At 37.6% G+C, this 20219-nt stretch overlaps 2 protein-coding genes across 5 annotated transcripts in view; both read left to right on the top strand.

Annotated features, from left to right (window-relative positions):
• The first annotated feature begins 6998 nt into the window (after nucleotides 1–6998).
• On the top strand, nucleotides 6999–11886 carry LOC103478403 (protein NDRG1). The gene is made up of 12 exons (XM_008432236.2): nucleotides 6999–7158; nucleotides 7499–7604; nucleotides 7939–8059; nucleotides 8158–8220; nucleotides 8317–8377; nucleotides 8714–8800; nucleotides 9694–9750; nucleotides 9858–10024; nucleotides 10108–10207; nucleotides 10528–10563; nucleotides 10645–10696; nucleotides 11076–11886. Exons 1-12 carry the CDS (start codon nucleotides 7111–7113, stop codon nucleotides 11294–11296), a joined length of 1119 nt encoding a protein of 372 aa, XP_008430458.1. The 5' UTR covers nucleotides 6999–7110; the 3' UTR covers nucleotides 11297–11886.
• Nucleotides 11887–15626: 3740 nt separating this feature from the next.
• LOC103478404 (focal adhesion kinase 1) overlaps nucleotides 15627–20219 on the top strand; it is a 59377-nt gene continuing 54784 nt past the window's right edge. For 2 of the 4 annotated variants that reach the window (XM_008432245.2, XM_008432243.2), the window contains exon 1: nucleotides 15627–15886. Coding sequence is in view for 2 of the 4 variants with exons in the window: in XM_008432238.2 (XP_008430460.1) it covers nucleotides 17584–17620 (37 nt within the window). In the remaining 2 variants the exon portion in view is untranslated. Of the gene's footprint in view, nucleotides 15887–17513; nucleotides 17621–20219 lie in introns of those variants that run through there. The other 2 variants (XM_008432238.2, XM_017309553.1) reach the window with 2 other exon arrangements.

Raw genomic sequence — 20219 nt, 5'->3', positions numbered from 1 at the left:
ACAGCTTAGGTTTATAGCAAAGACTTGGAAGAGTTGGACTCTTCTGGAGACAATTGGTTTGACTGGTTTTAATTTAACAAAACAAATACACTCCAAAATACTGAAAAAGCATGCATGTTGTTCTTTTCACTACAAAGTTATGTGCTACTTTGTGTTGCCCTGTCAGATAAAATGTTAACAAAATAGAAACTTGTAGCATGACAAAATGAGGGGAACATATTTAATGGGTATGAATACTTTTGCAAAGCCCTGCATTCACATTTAGTCAGAAGACATTCATTACATGTAACATACTTTTAAAAGAACAACACGTTAAGGCCTTAGGTTTCCATTAATCACTGTGAGTTGAGGTTAATGTGACTGCCCACCCACAGTGGTGAAAAACCACCTCCTATGCTAAAAATAACTGTGCAGTTTATCACATCAAATAAAGAAACTCTTGCTTAAGTTTTGACAGTCAAAGCTGTCTTGGATCCACAGTGGTGAAAAGTATTCGGTTGATATGTTCTGGCTTGATATTACCCCACTTTTGGTTTTCATTAGCTCCTCTTGTGATGTTTTGAAACCCAGACAACAAACCCACATATAGCCTGAAGAGGTGATAAGAAATTCCAAAGTCAGCTTGACAGTTTTACTGATAAACACTCTCAATAAATGAGAGTGGGGGGTAAAAAAAATATTTTGCTTAACCTTTTGGTAGAGCAGTGGAAACTTAAATTAATGCACTATTTGTTACAGGCAAAAGCAGAGGTGTTAGTAGTATGGGTCTGATGCAGGAATATGAAAGCAATTCAAATGTGAAATTCTGGACATCAAGTCAAAGAAAGAAATTAAGTCATGTTGAGTCTTACAGCTCAACCAGACTCATAGTCTCACATTGAAGTGGAAAGAAAAGAGTGTTTTCAAGGCCTCACTCCCATTTTTATCAAGTATATCAGAAGGATGCCTTGCAAAATATTAAGCTGAATCATTTCACCATAGCTTCATTCAAATGTCTGGGAAGTGTGTGAGGCGTCACAATCCACTGGTTGAAAGGATCATAGTATAAATAGTGAATACTGAGGATTGCTGGCTAGACCTTGAAAGTGACACAGAGTTAACTAGTTTAAAAGTTGCAATATTTTTATATTTGTTTGAGAGCATTTTTTCAAATTAAATGTCTAACTCAAACTTAGTTATGAAGATGCATTATTGTCCCAATTAGAGTTAGCTTGTTTTGCTAAATTTAAGGTGCTCCCTTTGTATTTTTGGTCATGTTATACAACATTTTTTAAAGGTAAATGGACTAAAAACAAGACCACACACTAAGAAATGAACATTTCTTGAAAACAGTGAATGAGTAAACAACACTCTCTTATTTACTCCTCACATTCCAAGTAAATGAGGTTGTTGTACTTGATCCTTCTTGGTAGGCTATTCTTGGTGTTATGCAATGAGTGCCTCTATATAAAACCTTCTGATTCTTTTGTAGGGGAGCTATAATCTGGCTCAGTAGCTTATAGTCTCACTTGAATGTAAAAATATGGTCTCTAAATACAAGCATATATGTCACAAAAATAGTTTTTTTACAGCTGGTAAATCTCAGTAAAGGCATTGCTTATGAAAGCTACTGAGGAGGAAGATTAGCCATTTATCTTCTTGTTGCTCACAAACTGTTCCTTCATTTGAAGCAGATGACAGAATTAAGAGTTTAGGGCAGCTTAACATTGACACTAATTATCCATGTTGATATACATAATTACACTGTGCATGCCCTCCACTCAAGTACTTTGTTATGTAGTCCCACAGAAAGTATCTCACTCATGAGGCGGTCTGAAATGCAAAGTGAATTTCCGATTCAGTAGGACTCTATGACCTTTGAGCCCCAACTAATTCAAAGCTTCAGTTTAATTCAAACTAAAATTAAATACATTTTATGATCTTTCAAGCAAGAAATACAGTGTTGGGGGTTTTGCCATTGTTATGAAGATCTCTCTGAAGATCTGTTTTGACATTTTTTCTTTTTTTTTTTGGTTGGATATTCATTTCCTGTCTTTGGTTAATTTGTTTTTTTGTCACTTAAGAAGAACAGCAAAAAATTGAGTGATATTGTCTCAAAGTCAGAATTGGAAATTGCCTCACAGTGAAAACTGAGAGTTGGTACTAATGTTTTAATTTCTTTGAGACTGAATTATTGTGAAAAACCTCAGGAATGTCCCCAGCAAATCATTATTTATCTGCCTGCAAAACATCCACTACCTGCTTGATGTTCACTAGCAGTTTTCACACATCCCAATACTTCACACCCACCTACACTGGTTCCCTATCGACTTCAGTGAACAAAACTCGGTTCTTACTTTTAAAGCTTGAAATAGACACTGTCTCAGAGCCTTTACAACCACATGTCTCTGGGAGGTTCCTGAGGCCTTGTGATCAGGGCCTGCTGGTTGAGCCACATGCGAGGCTGAAAGCTGAAGGTGACCGTCTTTTCAGCAACAGTCTCAGTCAATCTTGTTGAGTTTGAGAACTGTGGACTCTGCCGAGGATTTTTTTTTAAAACAACAATCCTTTTAAATTGATTTTACATTACTATGTTTATTCAACGGTGTAATGTACAGAAAATTGGGTTGTATCTAAAAAATGTTAAATAAGTCACATTTTATTTACTTGTGATAAACCAATATGTAGAATTTATTTATTTTATTTTTTTTTACAAAAAATGTTTTGAAAATAACGTTGCGCATTTTATTTAGCCCCTAGGTGGTAACACATTTTAAAACCACTTTTCATTACAATCGTGACCCCACCAGCTTGGAGATATTGAATTTTCTTTTCTGTGCACTTTAAATTGAGAATCCTCAGTTTTAGTTCATTGGTCTTCATGATGCTGTTTATTTAAATGAAATTTGAAAAGTTTAATTTTAATTACGCTTCACAAGTATGAATTATGTCATTGTGAACTATCAATTAAGATTCACTTAAGTTTGTGATTGCAGTGTGAATACTTTTTGAAAATATGACAATATGAACTGGTTGTTTAAAATGTTGTGGGAGTCTTGAGCTAATCTAAATTGAATATTTTCCACAGATCATTATCTCAGAACATTTTCAGCCTTCTACACATAAAGGGCATCACACACACATACATGGAAGAAATACACGCAGAGTCAAGCATGTGGCAGGCAGCAGCAGCTGCTGTGTGTATAATTAGAATGTTTTGAAAGCCGAGAGCCGGAGAGTTACACTTTCACCTGCAGACTGAGCGGTTGCCACCACAAGTTGTCACCTTTATATTTTCAGTAAAAGTTGCCCACAGTAAAAAATGTCAAGAAATCCTGGGTTCACGTCTTTTAACCCTTGTATTTACAAATGGGGTCCAACCGACGAACGCAATCAGGAGAATAGGAAATCAGATAAATAAAGTTTATTTTGACAGTGATGAAATGTGAGAATGTGCGGTTCTTGTCCTGTGGATGGGAACCCAGGGTCGCCAGAACTCTGAAGGCAGTGGGAGAGAGATGGTTAGTTGAATGCAAGTTGGACAAGTTAAATTATGAGGAACTGGAATGGTCTTTCTTGGTGTGATGATGAGTTTCCGCCAGGGAGTGGGGGGGCAAGTATTGTGGTTTCTGGGGTTGTGGTCTCTTTGCAGCGGAAACCTGGATCATCCTTGAGATGATCCAGGTTTCAATGTGTGAACCAGACAGCGAGTTCTTTGGAGGTTGATGGGAGAGGCTTGTGGTGGAGGGCAGACAGGTAAGTTCTTGTGAGGAGATGTGAGGAGCGATTCGACTGCCAGCTGTGAATCCAGGAACTGTCAACAATTCTTCCGCAGAGGCGATTAGGGACTCGGCCAACCAGTGGGTATAATCTAAGGCGCCACAAGGAAACGCCTGAAAGAGAAGCAACAGGGAACTATTACTTGAAATAATGTCGTAGAAACTTCAAAGAGCTGACTCAGAGGGGCACAGAGTACCATAACTGGCCAAACACTCAGGCGTCGAAGTGTTGGTAGCCCGCTCCTCATATTCTCCTAGATGATGACGAGGTGATTGATCCCAGGTGCGCTGAAACCAGACAGCAGGCACTCCTTCCAGGTAAGTGCAGCTTCTTGGCACCATCTAGTGGATGATGAGGGAAGCAGCAGACAAACAGAAAATCCCCACAAAGAGCTAAATATATATTATACACACATATAACTTCAAAATTCCTTTTATTTTGTAGTTTCTGCTTATTTATTTATGATATTTTATTTAGGACTTCTTCCCTTCGGTCCTCCACTCAGCAGCTTCTTTCTTCTCAGTTTGGGTTTTTATTTTCCATCACAACAACATAAATGTTGATGAAAATTATTAATCTCTGATTCCCTGTTTCTCCTTTTTATTTGTGTCTGAGCAGGGAGAGTTTCATCAGGTGTCACAGCAGCTTGATGGAATCGGACTCCGGTACCGTCAGTAGTGAGCCGAACTAGTTGGCGGTGCGTGTGTCGCTACGACTCGCTCATCTGAGGCGCCATTGGTGGGGGAGATTTGAGGTCAAGCAGCCTGAAAACGGCCTCACCTGAGCCGATGGACACCGGAAGAGAGGAGACGCAGCAAGCTTCTCCTGCTGGGCAGATCTGAGAAAAGAAAATGAGGATTTAACTCTACTGTGTTTAACTCTACTTCCTGAGCTGCTTTCTGACCCAGATGAACTCCATCCATCCATTCCTGGTTCCCTCCCTCCATCCATTCTATCCGTCCATCCATAATGTTAAACATCAAGGATAATATTAAGCATTATCCTTGATTAAATTAAAAGAAAATCGGGGACAATGTTAAATATCCTGGATATTAAGCTAAACATCGGAGATAAAGTTAAAAATCCTGGACGGCATTAAACAACCACGATAACACTGAATGTTAAACATCGGACGTAACAACAACCATTGACTAAAGCTTAACATTGAGGACAATGTTAAGGTTTGTGGATAAACATTGTCTGCGACTTTATTTTCGCATGATTTATTAATATCAATAGAAACTAGTTGATAATATTGAGCTGACACAGATAATGGATGAAGGGATTTATTAATTTGTGTTTTTGTGATATTTGATCTGGTCTGAAATCAAAATGGTTAATTATGTTTTTTATGATTTTTTTTGTTTTAGTGGATAAAAGTATTGAGAGCTGATTCAAGTTCGATGCTGTCATAATGTAGCTTAATTCTGACAATAATTTGCTGAGACACTAAAATTTAGAAACTCTACCTTCTGTGTTTGAGCACACGGACAAATAAGCTTAGTCACAGTTCTACCCATGGGAAATGGGACAGGCGTTGGTGGCGAAATAGGTTTGCAGGCCAGACTCCAGTTAGGTTTCCAACGATACACTGGCTTTGAGAATGACGTGAAGCTGAGTAAGACCCATCTGCTCCCTGCTGCTCTTTAGCCATCGTTAAATGGATTAAACCTGCTACACACTCTGCTGCCGTGCAGCACGGTGTGTTATGTGGTCCAAGCTATGTTGGAGTCCATATGTAGGTGGTCACAGAGCAGTCTGCTATGTTTCCGCTCAGCCAGGTGTTACTGTCTGCTGTTCAACTTCTGCTCTCAATTTCCACTGAGTTGATTTAATTAAATAACAAAAAGAGATTTGTGCAGTCTCAGCAAAGGGATGTTAGGAACAAAGTTCTGCCGGATGCTTCAATAGCAGTAGATCTGCCAAATAGCACAGCATTAAAGTGATTTGAAACATGATTTGGTGACTTAGGACAAAATAAAAAAATATATAATTAACATCCCTGTTTTTCCAAAGCTAATCGATAAAATATAAATTTAAAAAAGCATTTTCGCATAATATGCACAACTAATATGTCTTGAATATGTCATATTCAAGACATATTAAATGTCTTGAATATGATAAGAAACAATCTGTTTGCTGTTTAGATGTTGGTTACTCTAAAGTTTTGTTTGGATTTGAAGCAAGTTGTTGTAACGGAGGTCTCAAGTCAAAAAGTTTATATTTATGATGTCAAAGCTATAAAGATTAATCAAAAAACAGAAGGAGCAATATCTTGTATAGTGAGGGATCAAATGTTTTGTCAAATAATTAACAGCAGTGCACAGTTCTTTACTTCCTAGGTGAATTTCACAAGCCCTTTTAAATAAATGTAAATTACTTTGTTTTTACCTGTCTAGTCAGTCACAGCTTCCTGCTTTGCATGTAAACTTCCATAAAAATAAAATTCTTTGCAGTTATTGTGAGGTACCACTACATTTTGTTAGCATGACTTATGATCTGCTGTTACAATTTGATTTAAGATTTAAAGGATAGCTCTTTGAGATAACATTTAGACTACCAATATGAGCCACTTTGCTTTACGCAATTAAACTTTTTATAAAAATAATAATGTAAGTAATAATAATGGCCTTGAAAGTGAAGTGCATATCTTAATTAAAAAGCAGACATCCCCTTTACACAGAAGTTAATGAAACTGGCATTATAAGTGTAGTATATTGAAATTAATTTGAAAATGCAGCTACAAAAGGAGGGTCCCAATGGCTGAGCTATATCATTAACAGCCTGCTATACTGTTAATAACAGATGGCCTGCAGAGATTTAACAGCTGAACTCCTAGTGGTCCAGATAAACATATAGAGATTTGTATGATGCCTTCATGCAAACTGATAAACATCAAACCTGTAAATCTGGCTCTTGTTTTCAGTTTGAGTTAGCTGCTCATCAGCTGAAAATGTGTCAAAAGTGCAGAAAGTCAAAAAGATTGTAATATTGTTATAAGTGGTCTTTCTCTTAGGTGTTATTTTATTTTCAGCTAAAGCATGCTGACATTTATTTTGCAGCAAGGATGTCCTAATTCATTTAATTCCAAATGCAAAAAAAACCTCCACTGTCTCTGTGGAAACACAGCAGCCTGAGGTCAGATTAACTAGGAAAAAGGCCAGTTGGCCCCATCTGAACCAGGTTGGTGTTAAGACTTAAAAGTAGATCAGTGTCTGAGGATATAAAAACCAGCTCAACCATAAGTCTGTCAGAGACATACTGACCTGCACGCTGCAGTGGGTATCTAGCTGAAGAGAATCACATTTCAAAAGGATTTATATCCCATCTACCTGCTCTGAAGCAGCCACCATGGTTCTGCAGGAGAACGATGACTCTGTCTTTGAGCCCCAAGTCACCGTGAGTATGACAATAAAAAACATGTTAGTAACACAGATCCATGGTTTTTGATTTTCTTTTAGTTTGCATTGGTCTACTGTCTCTCTTTTTTGTGGTATGGTTAACTTATTTACAAACAAATCATAAGATATAAGGACTAGGTTTGTGCACATTAATGTTAGCAACTTTGGTAAAAGTAAAAGCGAAAATAAAGCACAGACTTAAAGTAAGGTATTCTCTTCAATGTAATTTTACTAAAGTGCAATCTGCATTTGTCCGTTGGCCAAAGTGGACAGCATGCTTGATGGAATGCACTCTGAAGCAGCGGGACCTGATTATATCTATGTAAATGTTGTATTAGGAGGAGCACGTGGAGACTCAGTATGGGGACGTCCACTGCATCTTGACAGGAACTCCAAAAGCGAACCGACCCGTCATCCTGACCTTTCATGATGTTGGACTGAACCGTAAGCTGCAGCCCAGAGATCTATCAGCAGTGATCCTGTAGTTTACACTTCATGATCTGTACTGAAATTAAATAAGTTCATCAAAATGTATCTGCTGAAGAATCAGTTTCTAATAGAATTACAACGAAAGACACATTTCTTAAGGTTTATTTCCACCTGAAGAAGTTCATTTGATAAAAACCTTTTCGCTTGACTCCACCAACAATTTTTTTTGTCTATTTTGTCATACTTACTCTACATGTCAAATGATTCATATGCTTTAGCTGAAAGAGGCATCAATATGAGTAATTAACATAAGAATGTATGTATATGTGTATTCTTTTTTTCTTTCCAGATAAATCTTGTTTTGAGACTTTGTTCAACCATGAAGACATGCATGAAATTGTTCGTCATTTACCTGTTTGTCACGTTGAAGCTCCTGGACAACATGAGGAAGCCAAGACTCTGCCCACTGCGTAAGTAGTTTTTTAAAGACTCAGATTGAACTTTTTAGTTGACCAGTTATTCAACCGTAGCTTATAACTGCTTTTAAATCAGATGTTTGATCCTTCAGGTACACCTACCCCACCATGGACCAGCTCTCTGAGGTTCTTCCCTCTGTCCTCAATCACTTTGAGTAAGACAAATTCATCTCAGAACATCAAAACTAAACACTTTCAGTTGTATATTTCTAAACATTGAGCCATTAAGCTCATTTTTGTGTGCTTTGCAGGGTGAATAGTATAATTGGTGTGGGAGTTGGAGCTGGAGCTTACATCCTGGCCAGATTTGCCGTAAGTCTGAATCTTTTCAGATTCAATCAGATCTTGAGATGATGCTCCTGCACACGATATTTTGAAATTAATAACCTTTACTTTTTTTCTGTTTATTTCTGTTTATATGGTAATAGACAGACAATTAAACATACATCAGCCTTTACAAATTAAAGTTCTAGATTAATCCATATTAGTCACATTCATATTGTACATGAGGATTTAGTGTAAAAGTGTTTGTGCCATGAACCTCATCCCAATTTTTAACAGAAGAGAAATGTCACACTCGAATGTCATGCCAATGAGTTTCCTGACTATGCAACTGAACAGCTGACAAATGTTTTCTTCTTTGTTTAGCTGAATCACCCTGATTTAGTGGATGGATTGATTCTGATCAACATTAACCCCAACGCAGAGAGCCTAATGGATACTGTTGCAAACAAGGTATAAATGTATCTTTGAATGTCCTCAATATATCCAGATGCCGTTATATGTAACCATGAGGTAATTACTCAGCAGCTACATAAAGTCCAAGCTTCTGATTGCATTCTGAATGTTCCTTATAGGGAGTTTTATCTCCTTTCATATTCAAAAAGATTATTATGTAACACAGAGTATGTTTCACCTAACTCACAGTTTTGATTCCTCCTTCTGTCTTTAAACCTCCACATCCTAAGCCCAACGACATGACTGGATCCTTAAATGGTCAAAAATGTAAAAACAACACAGTACAATACAATACAGTTTACTTTGGCTGCAGTTTAACTCCGTCATGGTTAATATAATAAAACAGCTATATGCTGAACATGCTCTACGCAGCTGCTAATGGCCTCCTGTTGCCACGAGGTCCACCAACAAGAACTAAAGTCTTGAAGAAAATGTTGACAAATATTTGCGTTATATGCATGCTAATGGGAAGCTTTATAACTTCAAATGTTTGTTGAAAAGTACTATAAATTGCAGCTCAATTACCAGTTAGTCTCATAGGCCCCCCAAGTAGCAATGACAAGTTTGTCATAACTTTTTTTTCTTTTTACATGCTATTTTTAAAGGTACTGTGAGGACTTAAGTTTATTGGGACTGTAAACACTTTGTATAATACTTAGGGGAGTTTTGAAGGGTCTTTAAAGCTTGCTATATTTTTTTACAATACTAATTAAATTAATTTCTGACCTAACTGACCAATTAAGCATATGTTTACTACTGCTTTCTCTCTTTAATGGATATTGTCTTGAATAAACACTTTCTGAGTTATCTGAGCTCAGAAGAGCTTTATAGAATTCCTATGGAAATTAAATATAGCAAAATGTGATGCAAATGTTTGTGTCATACTATAGATTACTGATTGGACCCTCACTCTTCCAGACAGAGTTATCACACACTTGTTTGGAAAGGTAAGTTATCTGGAACAACAGGATCTTAGCTTTTCATATGTTTATGATAAAAAAAAAATCTGAACAAAAGCTTAACATGCATAATGCATCTGCATGGATTACAATAGGATGAGATCCAGGCAAATCACGACCTTGTGTCAACATATCGTCACTACATCACAACAACAATGAACCAATCCAACGTGAGTCAGTTTCTACGTTCCTACAACAACCGCAACGCTCTGGAGATAGAGAGGCCTGTACCTGGAGGGAACGTCAATGTCAAGACACTCCTGTGAGTGAAACAATAGATCTAAAAAGTAGACAGAACGTTGGCAGCAGGCTCACCTCATAACAATTAACTCCTTCTGGCTCTAGGTGTTCATCCCTGTTGGTTGTTGGGGACAGTTCTCCTGCTGTGGAAGCTGTGGTTGACTGCAACTCTAAACTGAACCCCACAAAGACCACACTGCTCAAGGTAAACAAATCTTGGATTGGAGAACAATAGAGCTGTTTTTGAAGCATGTTTATTGTATTTTACCAGACAAAAGGCTGTCATGTTGGGGCCAAGACCCGTCTTCTGACCCCTACCCCAACTTACTAGTTTGAAAGCATTGTTGTGAGCACTTATGCCACCCCAAAGGCTGTGCAGCCCTGTGCAATGAGCCATTTGAATCACTGTTGGCATTTTATTTATTAATAAAATATCTATCATTTATTCTCCCCTGCTGATAATTTCTTTTCTGACACTAATTTGTGCTAGAAAGCTATAATTGTGCTGCTCTGTCTTTCTTCTAGATGGCAGACTGCGGAGGACTTCCCCAAGTTGTTCAGGTATGACAGTAAGTCATACAATATACTCTACTCCATTTTGGTCAAGAAAAAGTTGACTATATTTTATTTTTCTCTCAACAGCCAGCCAAAGTGATTGAAGCTCTTAAATATTTTATCCAAGGAATGGGATACTGTAAGTTACTTATAAATATTTGTATGCTATGCACTCATTAGCGACTTTATTTGAGAGACCTTGCTAATATTGGATTGAACAATAGCCTTAATTCTTTGTGAGCTAGATTTATACCTTGGTTGCTAAGAGTGGCTATTTGTACTTCTGTTACTGTTATATTAGTCTGCCCTTTCTCTTCTAACCACTGATTTTAACAATACTTAATAAAGTTCTATTTTTGTTAATTTGTGTATTCAGAGAATTCATTCTCTAATGTTCAACCATTACAAATTACATATATAAAACCAAAGCTATTATAAAAAAACTATATCAAATAAAAAAAAGATCATAGATTTTGTTAGCGCACAGTAATAAAAACTTATTTATAATTTTTCTTCAGTGTCCAGCGCCAGCATGACCAGACTTCGCTCAAGAACGACCTCCAGCTGCAGCAATATGTCAGTCGATGGCTCTCGAGGCCGCGCTCACACCAATGAGCATAGACGAACACATTCACATGGCACCGAGGAGAGGCGCGGCCGTGCACACACTGATGTCTCCATGGAGAGTATTTCTACCATAAGCCAGAACGTCTCAAACACGGCTGAACTGGCATGCTAGAGTATCAGTGCCGCTTAGACCCTCGCACTTAACTCAGTTCAAAACTCACTGTACCTGCACTTACATCTTTATTAGTAATTTCCTTAAAGTAATCCAGTCATCATATTTATTTTGTCTGTCACATAAAAGATCACATATAATTTTAACTTATTTTATTCTTGATTTTCTTTTGCCTGTCTAATGATGTCCTCTTTTACCTTGATTACCAGCTTGTATTAGTTGTAAGCTTCGTTGTGTTTTTCATTTCAAATAAAGTAGAGGAGAAAATAATTCAAGTTGTCAGGTAATTCTGGTGTACAGTGTTGTTGGTGTTTTGTCTTGAGAAGTTGTAGTTGCAATTGCTGTAAAAATTTTAATAAAATGTGAAAATAAAGGGAGAAAATGTCAGACTTGTAGGACTGAATTGTATCTGGTGATCATGGAAACTCAATATTATTAACAGTTGCAGTCAACAACAGCGTTCATATTGTGGTAATTTCTAAGCACTTTATTTAACTGCAATTGGCCAAACAATTCATTGAAATTGTTTCATGCTTGAAATTAAACTTAAGTTAATATAAATTAAAAGCTATGATTATATGTCCTGAAAATATTTTGCTTTCTATTCTGTTGTGAACATGTTTTCACTCCCACTTCTACATATTCTTAAACTACGTAGAAATAATTTGACATGATAAAATTAGGCTATGAGAATATATTTATAGAAATTTGTTTCTTAAAAATTGGAAAAAAATAAGAGTTGAATGGAATTTAATTTCAACTCCCAACAAGACGGGGAGGCAGATAGACCACTAGATGGAGTTATAAGACAAATGTAGATGTCAAGTGTCGCATAGTGTTGTGTAATAAATTATGCTAAAAGTAAACTTTTGTGTCAGTCATGATTTTTTTCTTACTGCTGTGCAATAAAGAGCAATAGGTACAAGATAATGCTAACTCCTTGGACACTCATATTATCCATTCATTTGATGAATTTTGCTTGAAAATCCTAAACTATGTTTGATCCAAAACAAAAAGTGTTTATGCACACACTGACAATAAAGCTATTGAAATCTACAACTGCAGTGGTCACAAATAAAAAACTGTTGCTTTAATCTATGGAGAGTAAATGCAGGTTGTGATCGTGGTCCACCTCGATGTAATCTTTGCAGCTTGAGTTTCTGAAAATCCATTACAAAGCCCTGAGCTCCCTCAAGTCAGTTTGTACATGTCTGTTCAGAGACTATCTGTGACATCAGTGTGTGTCTGCTTGAACTTGTGTTTGTATGGAGATTCGCTGCATGCATATGTAGGTGGGACTGTTTGTGTAGGCCCATGAGTAGACGGATTGTTTTGAGCTTCGAGTGTGAAATGGCTGAAAAACAAATCCAAGGCAATATAATGACAGCCAGCATCAAAGTCACAATTATTTGGTTTATGCGTCCACTTATGCATGCGCGTAGGTCTGGGGGTGCATCTAGATTTCAAAGCTTCTTTTGTCTGTTGTTCATTAGACTGCTGTGATGAATTATTCATGGAAGAAGTCTCTTAAGACTTCATATAAACATAAGAGCTCCGTTCTTGCTCAGTGTAGGGCTCCTACTTGCATGTCAAGAGTCGTTTCATGTCAGTGTGTTTCAGTGCATTGAACTCATTGTAAATTCTGGGGTAAATGCCATAGATACTCTTTCAGTGGCAAAGCACAAAACAAAGCTAAAAAAATAAAGTCATGAAAATTCAGAAGTCACATGAAATTTTATTTAAAAAAAAAACTCCTCTGAAACACAACATTATTCTGCAAAAGAAAATCTACAAAACAACGAAAGCCAAGAAGAGAATAGTAAGCAAACAGCAAAATAGTAGATAAATTGAGGCTTCAATCAAGGCCCTGCATCATCTACTGGATGGGGCGTGCCCCAGCACTAGATGGCTCACGTTTGTAGCCCTGGTGCCAGTATGCCACCTGCTGCATCCCCAGGTACAGCAGCCAAATGCACATTCCAGAGTTTATCCTCATCCTGCAATGGAGTTTATCCTTATTAGCATAAGCAACAACACAGCTTAGTCATATAGTAGCAACACCCACCTCACCTGCTCGGCACTGTAGATACCGTAGACAGCGCCATAAAATCTCTTCCTCGGGAGTTGACAGTAAAGGTCAACTCCCGAGACCTTTGCTGTGCCACCTCTTAGAAAATATTCTTAGCATCACCTTATTAATCCCCATCGTCTCCTGGGCTGTATGGAGCATACTCACCATCATCTTCCTCTCCTGTGTGATCTTCATCCTCCTCATCACCATCCACTTCTTGTGCCATCTTTGTCTCCCTCATCATCATCCTCCTTTCCTGCACTGTTTTCTTTTTCACCCTCATCACTATCCATCTCTTCTTAAATGCTTCATTATCGTCTGCGGTTCTTCTCTCCTGCACCTATCACAGCATCAAGAAGGTCTCTTTTATTGACAATGACTATAGGGACATCTTTTCTTCCCAGCCTCGCTCCCAAGCTGCCTTGGGTCTACGTTGGCCCTCTAGATGATTTCCTGAACTCCTTTGTATGTCCAGCAACTCTTAGTGGCAGTTCTCCAGAGTTAATACATTGTTAGTCTACAGACCTCCTTCATAGGTTTCTCCAGCTTCCTAGCACCCATTCAGGAGGACACTTCCATCAATTGTCTCATTGACTTTGACATGGGCCTCTCTTGACTCCTTTGCTAGGTCCAGAGACCTAATACTAATATCTGTTGGGCTTGTTAGTTCTTTCTTGTGTTGTACTTACTGTATATTTGGTATGGTGTCTAGTATTAGCATTGCTCTTTAGTTTTAGGTTTAGGAAGATCTTTTAGTTTAGTTATCCCTGTTCCATTCTTAGTCACCTCCTCATAGTTATCTGCCGAGGTTCTTCTCCAGCTGCTCAAAATTCCTCTGATTAGTCACACCTGTCTGGTTCTCATCCCACTCATTAACCCTCCCAGCAGTTAAAAGGCTGTTAGTTTCCTCACCTCCCTGCCAGATTTTCCAGATGTCCATTGTGTGTTTTTCTGTGTTCCAGTTGCTTCATTGCTTCCAGTCTGAAGTTATCCTGTTTACTTAGACCCAATACAAACACAAGTCTGTTATTGTCAAAAAACAGAAGAACAGAAATTTTGGTTTCATTTTCTTTTCATATTGAAAAATATATAATCACCACCACTGAGAACCAAAACATTCTGCCTGTTTTCTCACATATCAAGCTTTGCTAGAAACGTATGTTCCACCCTGTGAGGACACTGCCCATGGATGGTTTTCAACATCTGGCTCATAATGCCATGAAAATCAAAACAACATTTTGAAAATACAAATAAAAGTTATAATCATATTAAACGTTACATTTTCTAAGTTATTCATTTTCAGATTATAGAACTGCAATAATAGCTTTATTTATTTTCAACTTATTACACATTTTTATTAGTAGTGCCAATAATTCAGAAGGGTGCCATATAAGTAAGCTGAAAAATAAAATTTGTTTTGTTAAATAGGTATTACACAACCATGTCATATATTGATTATGTATCTACTCGAAAAGTTTAGCTTGGTCCTTTATTTTTCTGTCCTCTATTCTGAAATGTTTTTGCCTTTTTCTCTTTTTTTTGACGTCCTTTGTTTTTATTTTTTCCTATAATTTTTGCAACTTTTTTTGGGCGGGGTAATGTTGTTTTCTTTCAGTTCTCTATTGTATTAATGCTTATTTACAAAAGATGAACAAAGTTTTGGAAAGCACATCAGTACAATAATAGTTACAAAACATATGAGGAATACAGATGAACGACCTTTTTTTCCTGTTGATGTAAATTTAAGTTTCTATTTACTTGTCTGATTTTTACCACAGCAAAGGGAAAAGACATATTAAGAAAATTATTTTTAATTATTGCTTTTTGATTTAAAAAAAATAATCAATTAACAAAATGTTTATCATTATTGTAATTGATGCTCTTAGCAAACTTTGTTTACCCCACTTCCCCCTTCTCCCCCCATTATCAAACAAACACAACAACCATATTGAAATTCAAATTAAGGTTGATGAGAAACCTTAATAGTTACCTTTTAGAATCATTTAGAGGACCTTTCTGGTTATTTTTTCAACTCGGAGTACTAATATTTTATTTTATATTTAATTCTTAAACATTGAGTGCAAACATGTGTCATTTTTGTCAATATACACAACATAAAAATGTCTATAGAATTGTTTTAAAATCTCTTAATATTTGCTTAAATTTGTATTTTTACTGAGGGGTTGCTGTTATAAAAAAGTCAGAGGCACTGCCTCAGATAAAATTATTATATGTATGGGTGGACAGTGGGCCCCTCTCCTACAGCCAGCTGCTGCAGCCATGTTGTCGAAACCTGGCTCCTCCAGCAGCAGCGGCCGCAGCAGCGCTGTCAGCTAACGTCAGTGGACACCAACAACCGGGCACGGCGCTGTTGTGGACGACAACAGACTGAGAGAGGGACCCAAGCGCCCGAGCCAGTTCTGTTTCCAGCGGATATAAATGCTACATTGACCGCTCCTCGCTGGATAAGGTGACCAGGTTCGGAGGCAAGGAGCGGCCGGACCTCTGGGCTGAAGCGGGTGAGTATTGATCCCTCCTGGGGGCGGACTGAGTGGGAATAGCCCACTGTTAGCTCAGCTAGCTTAGCAATAAAGGGGGGTAACACACTGAGAGACAATGGGGTTAACGTGAACGTTACAGGCGTGGGTGCTTCTTTTTGGGTGCTCGGAAACGCATTTGGGGAAATTGCCGTGGATTACCCTTCAGGAAATTCTCGTCCTTTTGAAATCACGAAGTCATTTGTATTCTCAACATACAAACAGTGGTGCAGTGGCCGAAACCACCCCTCTGTGTTAATCCCGTAGGTGCAAAGGTCCCAAACCAAGGTGCGTTTCTGCCATGATGAGCAATAATATTCAGGCGAAACATCTGTTTTATTGTTAAGCAACTGGTTACATAGTCCGAGTATCGTTGATGTGTTTAGGAATAAAATATGAGGAGCAGCTCTTTCTTTTACCTGAGTGTAAGTTTATGGCTGGCTTTCTGCCTTGCGAATCACAAAAACGACAGACATCTGATGTTGATTGAAACACACTAGTGTTTAAATAGATGTAGTTTCAGAATAAACAGAGAAAGAAAATACTAGTCTTGGGGTGACAGGAATAAATACAAATGCAATTGTAGTTATGATCAAACTTAGATTGGTGCTTGGTATGGTTGTGATTTCTTAGTTTCCTTCCTTTGGCTTCTTTCTGTGGTTTTTGAGTGAGAGCTGTGCTTTTTCATGTTTCCTCTCTGTGACTTTTGGCTGCGGTCACATCTTTCCACCTGCCTCCAGAGCCATCTCTGCATCCCCAGTTAAATCCTCTAGGTTATGGAAAAAGATGTCTATAAATGAAGCGAAACTATAAAGATTTACAGCACATTTTTACTGTTTTAAGAGGCAGATAATGACTCACTAGCTATTCTTTGTACGTAGCAATTTATTTTCTACTAAACGTTCAACTAAAAATAAATAACATCTTTGTCCTGTTTGTTGTTGGAAAGGAACATATTTAGCCGAGTTAAGGAGAGTTTAGGATTGTTTTTTTTTTTCCTGAACAAAAATATGTTTTGCCTGGAAATTAGCAGAATCGTTTTTGTAGCCCAGTTCAATGGCAATATTGCACACTTTTTCCAAAAATAAAACCTTTTTACACCCAAACCTCAATCTACAAAACTAGAATTTCAAAGGGGGCTGTGGCAGTCTCTTCTTTTTTTTTGTACACTGTCGAGTACACAAAAATGTGACTACCTGATGTTAGAAAAATGTTCTATTAAACTGAAAATCTATTTATTTATTTCACTAATGCTCATTTATATTTGTAGAAGGATTTCCACTGAGATTGATTCTGTCAGCTTTCTACCTCCTTTTTACCTTCAGTGCCATAAGGAGGCAGGTATGCGGATGTCACTCAGCACTGAGGATGATGGTGGATTAATCATTCCCGCTGTGGTGGAGCGATAGGGATGAAGGACAGAGAGTCGTGGGAAAGATGGGGAAGCTGTTGAGAAAAGCGATGGGAAGTGAATCCAGAGGGAGGAGGCAGCTGTTTGGAGGTGAAACTCAGCCCCCAGGTGTGTCAGTCCGAAGCGATTGTAGGCGGGCTTTTTCCCTCCTCCCCTATAAGTGACAGCATACAGTGCAACTAGGAAGTGGAGCAACAGGAGAGGTGCACATACAGACGTTTGGAGGGTTTCTGGTGGAGGTGTTATCCTCTGCTCATCGATCGCTGACATGCAGTTCTGGGACTTTCTGGGCTGCACCAATGGAGGTATGTGAGCGGGAAGCTTTACTCATGGCTGGATGAGTCTGTGTTAAACTGCTCTGTGATAGCCAGGTAGAGGGGCTCTGGCAGGCTGAGCGCTGGAAAGGAATTTGTGCTGCTCACAGCCATGCAAGCGGTTGCATGCAACCCATCAGGCAGGTAGAGAGCAGAGACAAATAAAGACGCATGAACGTTGACAGCCTGCTCTGTTTTCCTTTGACAAACCTGGCTGCTTAGTGTCTGAAACAAGTTTGACAGATAATTTAAGTGGCATAATTTTTATCTTCTTCTTTTTTTCACCTGAATAATCTGGATTCTGGTTGCCTCTGTGAACATGTGTTGTCCTGTCAACAGAGAACGCTCTCTTATTTTCTAGTGAACGATTTTAAATTACTCCTGATCTAATGACGGGACACACTGCCAACGTCTCCCTTTGAAACTGTGAGGAAAGTCCATTAAAAAGTGCTGAGACTTCATCCATTGAAGTAATTTGAACTTTAAATGAGTAGTCTTCACCCCTCAGCTTTTGATTATGTTTTGTGTCCCGAGGTTACCTTTTTCATCTAGGATCTATTGTAGCATAGAGGTCTCGAGGCTAATATAGATTGGAGATTTTTCTTTAATAATTGTTGTCCAGAAAGACCCCATAGAATAAGATCTTTTCGCACATGTTCATGCCTGTGCCTTTATTTATAGCTAATACGACAAAACAGCAACAGCCCTCAACTATCAAATGTCATTGTCGATGTGAGAAATAATTTTCTACACAAACCAACTTGAGGCCATTTTTATATATAAAGTAAGAAGAACGTGTAATTCTTGGACACAAGTGGCCCTCAGGGAAGTGAAGTGAATGCTCGCTGCGTTCACTTCTACGATTGTAAGAAATTAAAACAAACACGCCCTCTTAATCTTTTAAGATAAAACTGTGCCTTATAATTTCGAGTAAGTTGCGTTGTTTCATGTCTCGCCTCAAATGTGGTTCCTTTATCGCGCTGCGTTGGATCCCCCGAGCTGCTCTGGCTCCAACACCCATCCTGTGCCTCAGGCTACATTTCCTGCTATTGCACTAATAACTATGGCTAAGAGATACCTGACAGTTTGTGCCATATTCTTTACACTTCACAAGCTGTGTTGTAAACAGACGAAGAGGAAACTGTTACATATCTTTAAGTGCAGCATCCATCTGTGAAATTCCCATGAAAAGGCAGTTGAATTGTAGTTATATATATAATTTAATTACGTTTTAAAATTTAGGGGGGGGGTGAATATTCCAAGAAGTCTTATAATTAATTTGTTGGATCTATGTTTGTCATTTTTTCCACAGTAGGCTGCCTGGAGTTATCAGTGAAAAGTGTGGCTTGAGGCAGACCTCCTGCTGCCATCACCAGTCGGCGCTTATTTGCATCCATTCCTCACTGTTTTGCATAAGTTATTCAATGTGGCCGCGACTCTGTGTTAGGTACTGAGATTGTGTAATTAATAGTAAGCTAACTATAATAATGAGCATTTTATGCATTCATTTTTCTTTACCTTAAAACACTTTACTCCACAAGACTTGAAATTTTCAAAGAGTTGTAATTTGTCTTAAATTTGCCATAAATGCAATAAGTAAAACGTCCCATTAATGAGTTGATAATTTCTCATTTTATGTCATTTCACTAACCCTACATTTAAATAAATAAATCGGATAAAGAAAAGAAAAATGAAACTTTTACTTAGGGCTTCATAGCTTTTTAAAATCAGGTTAATAGGGTTTTAGTTGAAAGAATTCATATGTGGAAGTTATATATAACTTTTAACGTTTGCTGTTTAACACAGTGATAATTCATTGCCTTTGAAGTAATAGTTATTTTGTCGAATTATACATGTAGATGCTCTCAGTTTTATCACTTTTGCAGTCAACTCTGTTTCATTTTTACTTTCTACTCTTTTCTTAACATAAAGTTGATCTTTTTGTTAAGATAGTTTGAATTACCAGGAATGGGTGACAAGGCCTTCAACTGTTATGAGACTAGAAAATATAAATGTATACATTAAAAAAGAAAAATAAATTGAGCAAAGAAAAGAAGTATAACATTTTTTTTATTACAGTATTTTGTGATATTTATCGTAATGACAAAGATATTGATGGGTAGAGGCGTTAAAAACTCAATAATCTTTTTATTTAGAAATCTACTTGCCAAAAGCCTCACAGATGAAGAGCTGTTAAAAACATAAAACTCATCTGTTATTTAAGAGCTTACTTTAACACATCAGTAGCATAAGTGGACTGCTAAACATCACAAAACTGTTCAATCATACTTCAAACAAACGCAGTATTTGGCTTTGCTCTCATTGAACTGACTGTGGAAAAAGTAAGAAGTTTAAACCAAATCATCTATTTTGGGTGTTTACAAAAATGATTAATTGAAGCATATTGTTATTTCCACAGATGACATATTCTTCATGCTAGGATTTTTTTTCCCCCACAGTAAACAATTTAAGGACGTCATATTCTCATTTTATTAAATGGTCAAGTGTTTAAGCAGCAAATGGTGCATTGTAAGTGAAGAAAGCTCTGATTTAGTCATGATTTATGATGAGCCTACTCTTTCTGTCAGAG

The sequence above is a fragment of the Poecilia reticulata genome, linkage group LG16 (genome assembly GCF_000633615.1).
Source record: "Poecilia reticulata strain Guanapo linkage group LG16, Guppy_female_1.0+MT, whole genome shotgun sequence".
In the NCBI taxonomy this organism is placed as follows: Eukaryota; Metazoa; Chordata; class Actinopteri; order Cyprinodontiformes; family Poeciliidae; genus Poecilia; species Poecilia reticulata.
The sequence above is the reverse complement of the archived record's forward strand: the minus strand, read 5'-3'. Positions and strand labels throughout refer to the sequence as shown.